At 42.7% G+C, this 16,193-nt stretch overlaps 1 protein-coding gene across 4 annotated transcripts in view; it reads left to right on the top strand.

Moving 5' to 3' along the window:
* The first annotated feature begins 235 nt into the window (after window positions 1–235).
* Melk (maternal embryonic leucine zipper kinase) overlaps window positions 236–16,193 on the top strand; it is a 67,745-nt gene continuing 51,787 nt past the window's right edge. The window contains exons 1-8 of one of the 4 annotated variants that reach the window (XM_037202566.1): window positions 244–386; window positions 901–1,087; window positions 4,005–4,100; window positions 6,274–6,359; window positions 8,575–8,691; window positions 10,590–10,733; window positions 12,608–12,676; window positions 14,944–15,036. In XM_037202566.1, the coding sequence (XP_037058461.1) occupies window positions 4,043–4,100; window positions 6,274–6,359; window positions 8,575–8,691; window positions 10,590–10,733; window positions 12,608–12,676; window positions 14,944–15,036 (567 nt within the window). In that variant the 5' untranslated portion in view covers window positions 244–386; window positions 901–1,087; window positions 4,005–4,042. Of the gene's footprint in view, window positions 387–900; window positions 1,088–4,004; window positions 4,101–6,273; window positions 6,360–8,574; window positions 8,692–10,589; window positions 10,734–12,607; window positions 12,677–14,943; window positions 15,037–16,193 lie in introns of all 4 variants that reach the window. The other 3 variants (XM_037202567.1, XM_028894753.2, XM_037202568.1) reach the window with 3 other exon arrangements.

Raw genomic sequence — 16,193 nt, forward strand, 5'->3', positions numbered from 1 at the left:
AAAATATCTATAAAAAAAAACAAGAGGCAAGGCCTTAAGTCTTCAGCCAGCATTTCAAGGGAGCACCCAGCCACCTCTGATCCTGAGCATCCCTATGCGCGCCTAGTGTCCCTTAGAAGTTGGAGCCTATCTCGCCCCGCCCCATTATAGCCCCGCCCAGTCCTCTCCCGGCCCCGCCCCAACTCCCCGGGACTGGGCCTTGGGCTCCCGTGGGCCCCGCCTCTTCCGGCCCGCGAGGTTTGATTCCTTTGGCGGGCGGAAGCTGCTGGAGCTTGAATCCTGTGGAGATTCCCACCGACTGCTCCCTGTCCCAGCTCTGCTGCGTTCTGCGGCGGCTGCTTCGGCCTTCTGTCCGGTTCGGTCCCGCCGGGCCTGCCGCCCCTCAGGTCAGTTCTCCCACTCGCGGACCGGGCTCTGAGCTGTGGGGCGCGGCCGGGAGACGGAGCTGCCCCGGGGTTCCGCCCACCCGTGCGGTTCTCTGTGAGAACGTCTAGACTTTTCCACCCAGGATTTTCGCAGGTGGTGGTGGTTGCTTCTTCTTCTTCTTTTTTTTTCTTTCTACCTGCCGTTCCGAGACGTAGTCTTGTGTGGTCCAGGCTGGTCTTGAACTCACTGTAGCTAAAGCGGTCCCTGAGTTCTGGATCCTGTCTCAGCATCCCGAGGGCTGGGGAGTAAGGGCATGAGCGCTCCCCACCCGGATTCCCTGCTCCCGGAGTTAGTGATGGAGTCTGGCGCCGCGCTGGACGCCCAGGAGGCTGCCGTAGATGGGAATTTACAGTTCCGTTGCAGGGCTCCCGACTGTCCGCAAGAGCGGTCCGAGAAGGGCGTGGGGACACTTTACCAACTCAGTTTCCTGGGGGTGCGCCAGTTAAGAGGGAGATGTGTGATCCCCGTTTTCAGAGTGCGCATCCTTGCTCCCCTTACATGTCCTCAAAGCAAGTGGCCTGAGACGCGCGTGTTGTAAGGGTGCTCCGAGGCTGTAGCAGTAAACCCAGCAGCAAGGAGGCTCCTGCCAAGGAGGCTGTGGAGAGACACAGGGGAACCTCTCAGCGGGCGTTCCAGGGCAGCAGACTCACACCACGGTGAGGTGAGTGAGTGTCCTAGTCTCACCTCTGGTAGATTTCTGTAGTTGGCGGCGGAGGAGGAAGGTTTCAAAGTGGCCTGAAATGTTGCTTAGAGGCTTAGATTCCCAGTTTTTGTTCATGTTTTGGTTTCTGTTTCTTATGAGGTGTGAGAGAAATCAAAACAGCTTATTACACCTTCGTGGAAACAGTGGACCTTCCCTGCCTATCTATTGTGAACCAACTAAAGGGCAGATTAGTCCCCAAATGCCTTTTGGAGTGAATGCCTCTGTTGCTGTTCTCAGAAACCTGCAAGGGAGCAGGAAGGATGCTACTCAACATATTCTAAGGCCAAATTATAAGGCATTCTGCACTCTCATTTGAAATGACCAGATCAATGTCTCATGTGAGGAAGTTAATGTATTTTGTAGCAAGTGATAGCATGGCCCAAATAACATAATACTAGTAGCAAAACAAACTCAGTTTGTGTAGTCCATGCTGACCTGGAACCCACAGATGCACATGCCTCTGCCTCCCAAGGGCTGGTATCTTAGAGTTTCATCCCAAATCTCCTGGTATCTAGCTGATGCCTTGTTTCCTCAGAAGTTTATAACATATGCCCCATTTCTTCTATTTCACCACAACTGGAGGGGCACTCAGATATCGGACTAAGGGTCTGGTTTACTTTTACACTAATGGACAGTCAGGCATCTCCAATCACAGGTATTTCTTGTTTCGTATTCCAGTTTCTAGAAGATAAACAAAATGTCTAAAATTAGACATGTAGAGATCAAATATAGTAGATATAATCGCTAGTTTTCTTCCTCCTTTTTTTTTTTTTTTTTGAGACAGGGTTTCTCAAACAGCTCAGGCTGTCTTAGAACTGCTGGCCTCAAACTCACAGAGATCCTCTTGAGTGCTGGGATTAAAGGTATGTGCCACCACTGCCCAGGATTACTAGTTTTCTTAATAGTAGCAAAAATGATGTTCCCTGGATTTAATAGATATAATCCAGCCCCACAATGGTGTTACTTAAAGTCATGGTGATTTGAGGGAAGAGGGTAGACAGAAAAAAACGTTTTAGTATTTGTGCAAGCCAGTCTCTTCCTAGGAACTGGAAGTTTAAGAGTCCTTTGGGAGAAATCTGTGAATAAGTTAATTATGAGCCAAGCCTGGTGGTACACTGTGTAATCTTGTGTGTGTGTGGTGGGATTAGGCAGGAAGTGTGGAAAGTCAAAGCTGCCTAGGCTGTGGAGAAAATTTATGAGTGTTGGGATTGCAGACTCGAGTCTCCATGCTGGGTTTGCTAGCCTACTTTATAGCAGACAGCTCTCCAATCAAATTTATATCCCCCAATTCCCCCATTTCCTTTCTCTTGCCCCCCCCCCCTTTCTCTTTGAACAGGAATCCCAGGAGTTTCTGAGCCGTGTCTTGACCTCTAAACTGCTATTATTTCTTGTCCTGGAATTTCTTAGTTCTATGTTTCCAGTTTTTTGGGGATGGGGTTCTACTTCATTCCTATATTTGTCTTACTGGCAAATGACCATTAAGAGATTTCTGAGTTAGTGAGGCAATTGAGCATATTCCCTTAAAATCTGGCTGGGTGAGATGTTGTGGTGGATTGGAGAGAACAAACTGTTCTCTGTCCTCTCACCTCCACATGCATGCTATGGCATGTGCACACCCATATACACACTTATCATACACAATAATTATAAACTTAAAAAATCAAATATACATGTATGTGTCTTCGTGACTGTGTAGCATGTTGGTACCTGCAGAGGCCAGAAGAGAGCGTTGGATCCTCTGAACTTGGAGTTTCAAGTGGTTGTGAGCAGTCTAACATGGGTGCTAGGAACTTAACTTGGGAGAGCATCAAGCACTCTGAACTGCCAAGCCTCTCTTCAGTCCTTTCTGCCAACCCTCCATTTTAATATAGTACATCATGTGGGACCTAGGCTAATCTGGAATTTCAAATCCTCCTTTCTGGTGTCCGCAGTGCTGTGATTGTGGGCAGGTACCAGCATACCTGGGTCTGTTTACTTTTTGATTCTGTCTGATTGTACAGGAATTCTGAACGAACACACATACACTCTTTAGTTTTTTTTTTCTCTCCAGTTGATCTGGAACTCTCTGTGGAGACCAGCCTGGTCTCAAACTAGGAGTAATAATCCTCAAGACTCTGTCTCCCAAGCGCTGGGATTACAGGTGTGTGCCACTGAGCTCAGTCTTGTGTTTTCTGGTTTTTGTTTTTTTTTGAAAGGTAGTTTATTTTTTATTTTTGTTTTTTAAGCTTTATTTATTTACTTACTCGGTGTGTGTGCAGATGTGTGGAGGTCAGAGGACAATTATGGGAGTTGGTCTCTGTCATGGAGGTCCCAGGGATCAAACTCAGGTTGTCAGGCAAGAGACTTTACCCACTGAACTAGTTTGTCTTTGATTTTAAGTGGGTTTGTTGTTGTTTGAGGCATAATCTCCTGTAGCCCAGGTAGTCTTGAACTTGCTACTAGGATGACCTTCAGCTCCTGCCTCTCCCTTTCAATTACTGGGATTGCAGGGAAGTACTATCATCTGGATATGTTCAAGTCTTTATCTGGACTTGATTTTTATGAATGGTATGAGACAGGAATTCAGGGGTTTTTGTTTTTTAATATGACTAATACTGCTTCACTGTATGCCTAAGATTTATTTTTATCTCTATTTACAAATGGAGGAGGTGAAGCTAGGAGGCGAAGCTGGGTGGTGGTGGAGCACAATTTTAATCTCAGTGCTCTGGAGGCAGAGGCAGGCGGATCTCTGCCTGGTCTAGCCCTGGTCCACAGAGTGAGTTCCAGGACAGCCAGGCTACACGGAAACCCCGTCTCAAAAAACTTAAAAAAAAAAAAAAAAAAAAAAGTGATATTTCTTTTATTGGTCATGTACATTTTTTTTTCTGTTTTACAGATTATTTTTGTCATTTCGAATAAACTTCCAGGTGGACTATGAAAGATTATGATGAACTTCTCAAATACTATGAATTATATGAAACTATTGGGACAGGTAATTATTATTTTTTTTGGAGGCAGAGTACAGATAAAATAACGGAGGTATGGTCTATTTGGGTAGTTATGAGCTTTTTAGTATAATTGAAATAGCTTAAATTTTTCTACCTACAGTTAAAAAATTTAAATTTATTTTATTATTGGTGTGTGTGTGTGTGTGTGTGTGTGTATGATATATGTGGGACACTCATGCCACAGTGTGCATGTGGAGGTAAGAGGACAGCTTTGTGGAGTAGGTTCTCTTCCACCTTTATGTGGGTTCTGGGGCTGGAACTCAGATTGCCAGGCCTGTGTGCCAAGTGCCTTTACCTGCTGAGCCATCTCACCTGGTCCTTTACCTACTTTACTAAGCAGAGCAGAACAAGGGTAGAATATTAGAGAAAGAACTTTGACTTTTAGCGGAAACTAAAGCCCTGGGGGAGTTTTGAGCTAAGGAGTGTCATCCTGGCTGCTTGCGCTCAGGTGAAGACATGGGGTGGGTGGGAGAGGGCACAGGCGGAGGTGGAAAGCTGTTGGGAAGCAATTGCAGTCAGGACAGTGGCACTGGAGATGGTGGCAGCGTGGCTAGAGTGACAGGGGAAGCTCGTGAGATTGAGTTATAACATGAAATATGCAGAGTGCGCAGATGTTAATGAGTACATGAATGCACAGTCATGCATTACCTGCTCAGAGAGATGTGGGCCATTTCTAGTCAGTACCTGTTTCCTTCCCCCAAGGAAGTAGTTGGTATGTTTTCCCCAAGGTAAGCAGGTGGGATTTGCTGATGGAATACTTGGAGTGCTAGAGAAATGAAGTTCCAGGATTTTGTGACCAGCCAGCCTCCAGGGAAAACAGTGGGGGAAGACCTTGGAAGAGGCTATCAGAAACTTCTTTTTGGATGTATTAACATCTTTGAGACAAATAGAGATATTTAGTTAGCCTTGACTCAGTTTTAAAACATAATTGCTTACCTTCATAGTTTTTTTTTTAAATTATTTATTTTTATTTTATGTGCATTGATATTTTGCCTGCATGTATGTCTGTGTGATGGTGTCGGATCTCTTGGAACCTGAGTTACAGACAGTTGTGAGCTGTCATGTGGGTGCTGGGAATTGAACCAGGGTCCTCTCGAAGAGCAGCCAGTGCTCTTAATCTGCCATCTTTCCAGCCCCACCTTCATAGTTTTTAAGCTCAGTGAAGTTTTATGTAATTTGTCGTCAGTCTCAGTAACTTTATGTTGTGTTCTAGCATGTTAGTAAAGAACATTTAATTGCAATGTTAACCATAGAATATATTCTTTTTAAAAAAGATTTATTATGGGGTTTGCACTTTATAGATGGGAGCAGGCGGATGTGTGAGTTGGCGTGTGTAAAAAAAAGCTACAAGAAAATGTTCAAAAAAAAAAAAAAAAAAAAAAAAAAGATTTATTATTTTTATTTATGTTTATGTGTGGTCTGTGTGTGAGTATCGTGTGTGTGTGTGTGTGTGTGTGTGTGTGTGTGTGTGTGTGTATGTATGTGTGTGTGTGTGTGTCTGTGGCTGTGTGTGGCTGTGTGTGTCTGTGGCTGAGGAGCCCAGAAGAGGGTGTTGGATGCTCTGGAGCTGGAGTAACAGACAGTTTTGAGCTGCCTGACGTAAGTGCTGGTAACTAAACTCTGGTCATCTGTAAGAGTGGCAAGCATGCTGTGACTTGTTAGCTGTCTCTCCAACTCCCATAAAACATATTTCTAAAGAGTGAGGGTTTTTTTTTCCTGCTGCTTTATCATTTATTCTTTATTTACTGTTCATGGTAGGAAAGAAAAAAACTCCATCTAGTACAGTGGTTCTCAACCTTCCTATTGCTGTGACCCTTTAATACAGTTCCTCATGTTGTGACCGCCAACCATAAAAACCATTTTGTTGCTACTTCATAACTGTAATGTTGCTACTGTAATATATTGTAATGTAAATATCTGTGTTTTCAGATGGTTCTCAGGCAGCCCCTGTGAAAGGGTCTTGACTCACAAAGGAGTTGTAACCTACAGGTTGAGAACTGCTGACCTAGAAAGGCTGAAAAGAACCTGGAGTCATGGCTAACCTGTTGGAAGTGACAGAGGAAGGACAAACTTCTAGGAAAATGTGGCTTGAAAGAGCCTTTTAAAAGATCTGTGCTTGGGCCCTTGTTTATCTCCTATTCATTCTTTTATACTTAGGTGGCTTTGCAAAGGTCAAACTTGCCTGTCATATCCTCACTGGAGAAATGGTAGCTATAAAAATTATGGATAAAAATGCCCTAGGGGTAAGTTTGGAATTATTTTTTTCTCTTAATTGTACAAAATAATGAGCTCCACTGTGATACTTTTATATATGGGAGTTATTGAACATTGATCATTTATCCTTCATGACCTTGAAAAAAAAAAGGTTATTTTGAGTGAAGATTTCACTATTATATAGCTCTGGTCTTGAACTTACTTTGTGTCAAGATTGGCCTTTAACTTGTGATTTTTCTGCTTTAACCTATGAGTGTTAGGATTGCCAGTGTGTGTCATCATGCCCTACTAAGGAATATATATAACTTTTCATATGTATATATGCATGGCATGTGTGTAGCCACATGTGTAGGTATGCGTGCATGTATATGCCCTGCATGTACAGAGACCTGAGGTTGATACTGGAAATCTTCCTTGGTTGCTTTCCACTTGATTCTTTTTTGAGGCAAGGTCTGATATGGCTAGTCTTGCTAGACAGCTTGCTTTGGAGATCCTGTCTTTGTCTTCTGAAGGTGAAATTCTAAACAAGCTGCCTTATCTATTTGACATTTATACACCTATAATCCCAAATTCTAGTCCCCTTGCTTGCATAGCAAAATGTAAAGATCTGGAGACTCAAGAGATGACTCAGAAGTTAAAAGCACTTGTTCACTTTCAGAGGACGCAAGTTCAGTTCCCATCACACGAGTCCAGCACTCACAACCATCTGTAACTCCAGTTTCAGGGGATCCAACTCCTCTGACTTCTTGGAACACCTGTAATTATGTACACACACACACACACACACACACACACACACACACAATTAAAAATAGCAATAAAAAAACTTTAAAAAAGCAAGAGATGGTTCTGTTGGTAAAATATTTACTGTGTAAGAATGAGAATGTTGCCTGGTGGTGATGGCTCATGCCTTTAATCCAGCACTCAGGAGGCAGAGCAAGGCAGATCTCTGAGAGTTTGAGGCCAGCTTGGTCTACAGAGCAAGTTCCAGGATGGCCAGGGCTACACAGAGAAAACCTTTTTTGAAAAAACAAAAAACGAATGAGAACATGAGTTTGGATCCAAAGCACCCACATAAAAAGCTGAGTGTGAGCGTGGTGGCTTTATATACCTATAATCCCAGTGCTGGCAAGGTGTACACCATTTAGCCTAATTGGTGGGCACCAGGTTCAAAGAAAGACCCTGTCACAAAAAATAGATGGGTAATGATTAAAGAAGACATCTAATGTTGACCTCTGGTCTCTACATGTATGTGCACACATGTGCACACACATGGACTTATACATATGCCACACACATATATACCACATTCACAAAGTAAAGACCTGTATTTTTAAAGTAATCTGGCTCCAGGCATGGAGGCACATACTTATAATCCCAGCACTCATGAGGCAGAAGCAGGAGGATTGCTCCAAGTACAAGGTCAGCTTGGTCCACATAGCAAGTTCAAGGCTAGTGAGTACCTCAATAACAGACATAACGAAAAGTACTTTTACAATGGATTAATTCCTTTTCTTTTTTTGAGACTCCTTGTTCTTTAATCCAGACTGATATATAACTCACTTTGTAACCCAGGTTGGCCTCAGATTTTCAGTCCTCTCCAAGCCTCCTGGCTGCTAGATTCTATCCAGGCCGCTAATGGGTGTCTGTACTTTGTGTGGAACAGCTACCTTCTGCAGTAGTCCGAGATTCTTTCAGGATTGTGGGCATTGTACTCTTGACCTCCTCTGTCAGCTAGCTTCTTGCCATTGTGACAGATATTTAAGGGAAACTAATTAAAAGGGGAAAGATTGAGTTTTGTCTCCTGTTTGGGTCCAGGATCCACTGCTTTGCGCCTGAGGTGAGGTTGAATATCACAATGGTTTGTGCCTCTGTAGCAGCTAGGAAACAGAGAGTATGCCTCTGCTAGTGGGCAACCCCCTCTATCCCACCCATGCCCAGTTTATTGAGTGGTGCCATCGTGTTTGGTGTGAGTCCTCTCTGAGTCCTCAGACACTCCTAGTATGGACTTTGCTGATCTCCACTCACTCAAACGGGCAGATTAACTGTCATACTTACATTGAGCTTGCCTTCATAAAATCCTCAGAACACTAATTTTGAAATGTTTTTCTGTATTTTTGAGCAGCTTGTTTTAGAACTATTGATAGGTTTTCCTACCTAGTATTAACACTATTGATATTATTGATGCTTGGAACACTTACCAGGAAATTTGTTGCTTATCTGAACTGATGTTTTGTCAAACAGAGTGATTTACCCCGAGTCAAAACTGAGATTGATGCCCTGAAGAATCTGAGACATCAGCATATATGTCAGCTCTACCATGTGCTAGAAACAAAAAACAAAATATTCATGGTTCTTGAGGTTAGTGGTGGTTCCTAGACAGCTAAAAGTGTTTGTTAGCTTTTTCAGTAGTTGAGAGAGAATTCTATCTTCTTACCTGAAAAATTAGAATCAATTTGTTCATTTCTGTCACCATGATAAATAATCCTTATAAAAAGTAACTTAGAGGAGATGGGTTAGCCACAGTCCAGGGTCCCAGGAAGTCAAGGCAGCACAGATACAGCAGAGCAGAGAGAAATAAGGAAATGCTTGCTTGTCTGTTTGTGCTGAGCTTGACTTCCCCAGTCTTACATAGCTCAAGACCCCTGAATAAGGAATAGTGCTACCCAGAGTGGGCTTTCCACATGGATGAACTTAAAAAAGATAGTCTGCCACAGATATGCCCACAGGCCAACCCAGTATAGACAGTCCCTCACTGGTTAGGTTAATAAAGCCAACCTTTAAATAACTTACTGGTTCTTTTCTTCCACCTTTATGTGGGTTCCTGGGATCAAAGCCATATTGCTGGCCCTTTTTGTGCCTTTTATTAGTATATATTAATTATACATAATGTGTTTCACTGTGACATTTAATACATATATATTTATGTATATACAATTTATTTTTAAGTTTGATTATTTTACCTGCATGTCTGTCTGTGTACTCTGTGTGTGTGTGTACTGTGTGTGTGTGTGTGTGTGTGTGTGTGTGTGTGTGTGTGTACTCTGTGTGTGTGTGGTGCCTGTGGAGGCTACAAGAGGGTGTTGGATCTTCTGGGGCTAGAGTAATAGATGACTGTGCATTGCCATGTGGTTGCTGAGAAATGAACTCAGGTCCTCTACAAGAGCAGCCAGTGCTCTTAACCTCTCAGCCATCTCTCCAGCACCCTATATAATGTCTTTTTGACCATATTAATCCTCTGCTACCTTCTCTCTATTACCACTGGTCCCTTCCCTCTTCTCAACTGACCCTACTTCTACTTCCACGTATTTTTGGATAACCCAGTGAGTTTTTTGAGGGTTGCTTAGAAGAGCATGGGTACCTTATCAGTAACTACATCACTGAAGAAAATGTTTCTCCTCCCTTATCAACCATTAACTGTATAAATCCCAGAGAGGGGGCTTTGTAAGCCCTTCCTCTTGTTGTGTGTCTCCTATATTTATGTGTGTATGTTTCGTGGTGTGGTGTGTATGCATGTGTGTCAGAAACGTGTGTTTGTGGGTATTTGTGCTTGCATACGTGCATATAGAAATTCAGAGTGTCTTTCTGTATTGTTCTCTCCCTTACTTGTTAAGACAGGGCCTCTTACTGAACCTGGAGCTCACTGCTTAGGTCAGGCTGGCTGGCCAGGGAGCCCCAGGATCTGTTTGTCTTTACCTCCTTGGTGCTGGGGTTACAGATGTGTGTTGCTAACGTAGGCTTTTATATGGGTGCTTGGGGATCTGAACTCAGGTCCTTATGCTTGTTCAGCATGCATTACCCACAGAGCCATCTCCTTGGCCCCTAATGGGCTCTTTGTAGGGAGATGGAAAAATCACTTGCCTTTGGACGATGACCAGCAATAATTGCTTAAGAAACAGTAATTACTGCTGCTTTTCATTTTTGATGACTGTACTAAATGTGGGTATGTTAACTTGAGAATGAGTTTTAGTACTTTGTTATAAAAATATAAAGTCCTGAGTGAGCTTTTTAAAATCACAGTGGTACTTGGTTTGGCTTCTGTTTATTGGTAGTAAAACTGCTCAAGGGAAGAATTATTGTTCTCCTTCCTGGAATAATTGCTGAATTACTGTTGGATCCTGAGAGTGTAGTTTTAGATATGCTCACTCAGTTCCCTTGCCTTTAAAGTCAAACTAATACTGAATTCAGTATGGTTTTTACTTTCCATTCCCGGGAAGTGATTTCTGTCAGCTCTAACTGTGTGACTCTTGCTGTTGAAGTACTGTCCAGGAGGAGAGCTGTTTGACTACATAATCTCCCAGGATCGCCTGTCGGAAGAGGAGACCCGAGTCGTCTTCCGTCAGATACTGTCTGCTGTTGCTTATGTGCACAGCCAGGGCTATGCCCACAGGGACCTCAAGCCAGTAAGTGACCCTGTCACAGGAGCTCACCTGAGAGTTGTGTGGGGTCTGCTTCCTATTTTCAGGTGTCCATGTGTTCTGTTTAAAAACCGCTAGTTTTGTTCCTTAGTTTTTCTGTTTTAGTCAGAATCTGTCACATCCATTTTTCTTTCTTAACATTTCCATCACCTGTCAGTTGTGTGTGACATTGGATGCCCTTGGAATGAAGGTTTTATCCTTGGGAAAGATGTGCCTTTGGGTCTTTTCCATTCAGTGTTCTGTTTTTATTTGGGACAATGTCTGCCTATGTAGCCCAGGCTGGCCCCAGCTTTAGATATTCCTGTTTTAGCCACCCAGAACGCTGAGATTATATTATATTCCTTTAATTTCAATCCAATACTCCCCAGAAGGGAGCTGTTCAGTAGAATTGACTGATTAATTTTAAAGGACTGATGAAAAATGTGAGCTGTCTTTCAGTCTTTAGGCTCTAAGATGGGTGATACATTTAAAAGTAACTTTGTAAAACAGGTCGGGGACATAGAGAGGGTCTGTGGCAGTGTTATCACTGTTTCATGGTTGTTGTTTTGTTTGTTTGTTTTTTTTTTTTTTCGAGACAGGGTTTCTCTGTGTAGCTTTGCACCTTTCCTGGAGCTCGCTCTGTAGACCAGGCTGGCCTCGAACTCAAAAAGATCCTCCTGCCTCTGCCTCCCGAGTGCTGGGATTAAAGGCGTGTGCCACCACCGCCCCGGCTGTTTCATGTTTTAATACCTCACTCTTTGGTCTCAACTCTGCCTTTGGTAGAAGTTGTCTTCACTGTAGTTGGCCCTCAGTGCTAGGGAGGAATGGGTTTTCCTCCTTTTCTTTACCGTATTCTTTGAGTCGATCTCTTACTGAGTGAGCCCAGAGCTTGCTATTTTGCCTCCACTGTCTGGACAGTGAGCCTCAGGGATACTCATATCTCTCCCTCCTGTAGCTAGAGTTTTCCTGCCTGGCCCATAGTCAGGACAAATCTTTGTTACCCTCCAGTCCCACAGCCGTTCAGACCCAACCAAGTAAACACAGAGACTTATATGGCTTACAAACTGTATGGCCGTGGCAGGCTTCTTGCTAACTGTTCTTATAGCTTAAATTAATCCATTTCCATAAATCTATACCTTGCCACGTGGCTGGTGGCTTACCGGCGTCTTCACATGCTGCTGGTCATGGCGGCGGCTGGCAGTGTCTCTCTGCCTCAGCCTTCTGCTTCCCAGAATTCTCCTCTCTCCTTGTCCCACCTACTTCCTGCCTGGCCACTGGTCAATCAGTGTTTTATTTATTGACCAATCAGAACAATTTGACATACAGACCATCCCACAGCACCCTCCCCAGTGCTGGGGTAGAGGTGTGTGTTGTCTGTCATGCCTGCCTTCTTACATGGGTGCTGGGGTCTGAACTTCGCTTTCCCGTGTTGGCTCAGCAAGCCCTTCATCCACTGAGCTGTCTCCCCACACCGCTCTTTCCTCCTTTCTTTTTGTGGGAAAGTGCTCTTCCTCTGAGCACATTTCCAGTTCCCAGTCTTCTTTTCTCTGTCTTTTTTCCTTTTGGTGGTGGTGGTGGTGGTGGTGGGGGAGACAGGATCTCTGTATGTAGTTGTGGCTGACCTGGAACTCACTACATATACCATGCTGGCCTCAAACAGATCTACTTGCTTCTGCCTCCTGAATACTGGCATTAAAGGTGTATGCTTATCCCCAGCTTTGTTTTTTTCTTATCTTTTCATTAGATTTTAGTGATGTTTTAACTTATATTGGATCTCAGCTTCAAATAGAAACAACTAAATCAGTTTTAGAAATGGTTAAAGGTGGGATATGATATAAGGAAATCAGAATACAGTTATCAAAATATCTTTGTTTTCCTAGGAAAATTTATTGTTTGATGAATATCACAAATTAAAGCTGATTGACTTTGGTCTCTGTGCAAAACCCAAGGTAAGTGTGAACATAAAAATACACTTATGTCTATAAGCATACCTGTTGGTGTGTTATTTTGCACTGACTTTCATTTAATCTTTTTTTTTTTTTTTTTTTTTTTTGGTTTTTCGAGACAGGGTTCCTCTGTGTAGCTTTGCACCTTTCCTGGAACTCACTTGGTAGCCCAGGCTGGCCTCGAACTCATAGAGATCCGCCTGGCTCTACCTCCCGAGTGCTGGGATTAAAGGCGTGCGCCACCACCGCCCGGCTTCATTTAATCTTTATTGAGCTAAGTTACATCCATTTTGAAAAAAGTTAATTTTTTTCTATGAAAATTGGTAGTTTTATAAGTTTGCTAGATAATTCTGATATGGAGCCAAGATTGTGAGCCACCACTGTAGGACTAGGCTTTGTCCCCACAGGTAAGCTATAAGAATCTGTAATGCCAGGTAACAAGAGGCCCTTATACTATGAATACTTAATCATGTGTTTGCAGTTTTGAGTATGTTGCCGCTAGATGATCCCTTTGTTCATTTGTGTAGAACCTGAGAATTTGGTGCGTATCTAGTTTTTATTACCCAGATGGTTTACTGATAACTGAGAATTAGTTTATACTCTGAGGTGATTCCCCTTTCCTTGTGAAGAAGAAGGAGAATTGATGGCCACGGGCTTCTACATTTATACTGCTTGGAATTCCCCTAGTTTACGTCTCATGTAAGTCCTAGTGTTCTCTAGCATAACTTCTCTTTGAGGTGACTTTGAACTTTTCAGCTCTGCTGCCTGCAGCAGGTCTCCTGTGTGGCTGCTTGTTGGAGGCTTCCTTCTTGGTTCTCTAATGATGCCACTCCATTGCTAAAATGAGCTGTCTACATTCATTAAGAATGTTGAAATTGCAGACTCCTCTCAGCTCTTTGTAGTCCCATGATTATTTCCTGCCCCTCAGAATTAGCAAGGTGGAGAGGGAAGCAGATTTTGCCTCTTCAGTTTTGAATGTCTGGTTCTTTCTGATTCTTCTCCCACTGATGTCTATTCTGAGATTATCAGTGGAGGCTTGTGTCTGGGAAGCAGATGATTCAGAAGGCAGTTTAAATTGTTTTTACAGACATAAAGCATATAAAGATCATCCTTTGACAGATAAGTTACATTCTCTACAGGAGGTCGGTGGGGATGTTTGTAGAAGACTATTAGCCTTTTTAAAAAATGGCTGCCACAGATTCAACTCACATAGACATCATCTAAGAAAATGGGCGTGGTCTGGGAAAGATGGCCTCGGCCTCTGTGGGGTTCTCTTTTTTGGGCATGTTTCCTTTGTAAACAAAATCTTAAGGTTTCTAGGTCTTTTGCACCCTATAGGGCTCAGCATAGGAGTGCAGGAGCAACTTCATTTTCATAAGGCATGTGTTTCTGTGGGAGAGCAGGAGAGGTTGGTAGATCACCAGTTAAGGTGGTGATTTGTCTTACCACACAGTCTGGACAACAGATTAGCAATGCATCTCCTACTTATCAGTTGCTTCTTCCTGTGAACAAAAAGGAAATTCTTCTGTATTTGTAAAGATTTGATGTTAAAGATACGGACTTAAATTGTGTGGTTATTCCTTGAATACCTGGGGGTAGGAAATCATGGGTGCTTGGATGGATATGAGGTTAATTACTGTGCAAATGAATATCTAAGGAAGTATGGACTTGATTTGACTTAACTAAGGGGAAAAAGATCTTGTTCATGTGAGGTTGAGTGGTATTGGAAATCCAGAGAATCACAATTGGCTTATGTGCATGTACATATATACAAAGAGCATTTACAGAAATCTCTTGATTATTTGGAATAGGTTTTTGTTTGTTTGTTTTGTTTTTTTTTTGAGACAGATTTTTTTCTGTGTAGCCTTGGCTGTCCTGGAACTTACTCTATAGACCAGACCCAGGCTGGCCTTGAAGTTAGATCTTCCTGCCTCTGCCTCCAGAGTGCTGAGTTTGAAGGTGTGCACCACCATGCCTGGCATGGGATAGTTCTTCATCTAGCCTTTTTTTTTTTTTTTTTTTAGTTCAAAGGGGAGAGTTTATCAAAGTTGAATGTTTTTAATGCTTATTTTTGTTTTTTGAGCCAGGGTCTCATATAGCCCAGACTGATCTCAAGCTTTCTATGTGGTTGAGTCTGGCCTTGAACTCCTGAGCTTCTTGCTTCTACTGCCCAAATGCTGGGATTACAAATGTACACACCATGCCTAACTTGAGGTTTACTATTTTTAGGGTCTGTAACTAATAGATGTTTCATTTTTATGTTGTGGTAGGGTCACAAGGACTACCATCTACAGACATGCTGTGGGAGTCTTGCTTATGCAGCACCTGAACTAATACAAGGCAAATCGTATCTTGGATCAGAGGTAATTGTTACTGATTAGTTTGGTGACATATTTCTGCCATCCTTGTTGTAGTTGCTTTTTGTCTAAAGTGTTCTGCAGTTTAAGCTGGTTAGGTCAGCTAGGTATGGCCCAGTGCTACAGTGGAACACCTACTTTTTTTTTTTTTTTTTTTTTTTTTTTTTTTGGGTTTTTTTCGAGACAGGGTTTCTCTGTGTAGCTTTGCGCCTTTCCTGGGACTCACTTGGTAGCCCAGGCTGGCCTCGAACTCACAGAGATCCGCCTGGCTCTGCCTCCCGAGTGCTGGGATTAAAGGCGTGCGCCACCACCGCCCGGCTGGAACACCTACTTTTTAAAGATGTTTATTAGTACAGAAAAAAACTACCCTTCAAGTATAGCTGACACCCCAAAGCCAGTGGTCCTGTCACGGGTCCCTGCTCAGAAGGCCTGGCTTTGCTCCTTTGCACTTGCTCCCTCAAGTTAGGCAGCCCCTCTTATTCTCTGGAGTTCAGGTGTTGCTGCGTTAGCGTTTTAGAGAAATAAAACATGACTTGTCAGAGCTTGGGCGTTTCTGGGCTGAGCATCTCCTGTCTTGCATGCACGCTTGTACAGTGGGACCTTTGGAAAGGAAACAGCCTAGGTGGCAGCTGGTCCCAGCTTTCTCTACCTGCAGAATCCACTTTTCTATGGAACATTTCTGGGGAGAATTGCTATGTGGGAGAACTTTGGAAATACCAGCTTACTTAATTTGGAACAGGAGTAAATGGGAATTTGTATATTTTTAGTGACTTCATTTTGATCTCACATTTAAAGTATTGTACAAAAATAGAATTAAGAACTTTGGCATATTTTTATTTAAATTTGTAATTATTTACATTTTCCTCATTTGCTTCTTTCTCGGAACATACATATGCAGATCCTTTTTTTAACCATATGAATGTGAACTGAACATCGTATCCTGTTGTAACTATATGTACACTTTATTATTATTTTTTTTCTTTTTTCTTTTTTCTTTCATTCATTCATTCATTTATTTATTTATTTATTTATTTATTTATTTATTTATTTATTTATTTATTATATATACAGCATGTATGATTGCTGGCCAGAAGAGGGCACCAGATCTCATTACAGATGGTTGTGAGCCACCATGTGGTTGCTGGGAATTGAACTCAGGACCT

This window comes from Peromyscus leucopus, chromosome 2 (assembly GCF_004664715.2).
Source record: "Peromyscus leucopus breed LL Stock chromosome 2, UCI_PerLeu_2.1, whole genome shotgun sequence".
In the NCBI taxonomy this organism is placed as follows: Eukaryota; Metazoa; Chordata; class Mammalia; order Rodentia; family Cricetidae; genus Peromyscus; species Peromyscus leucopus.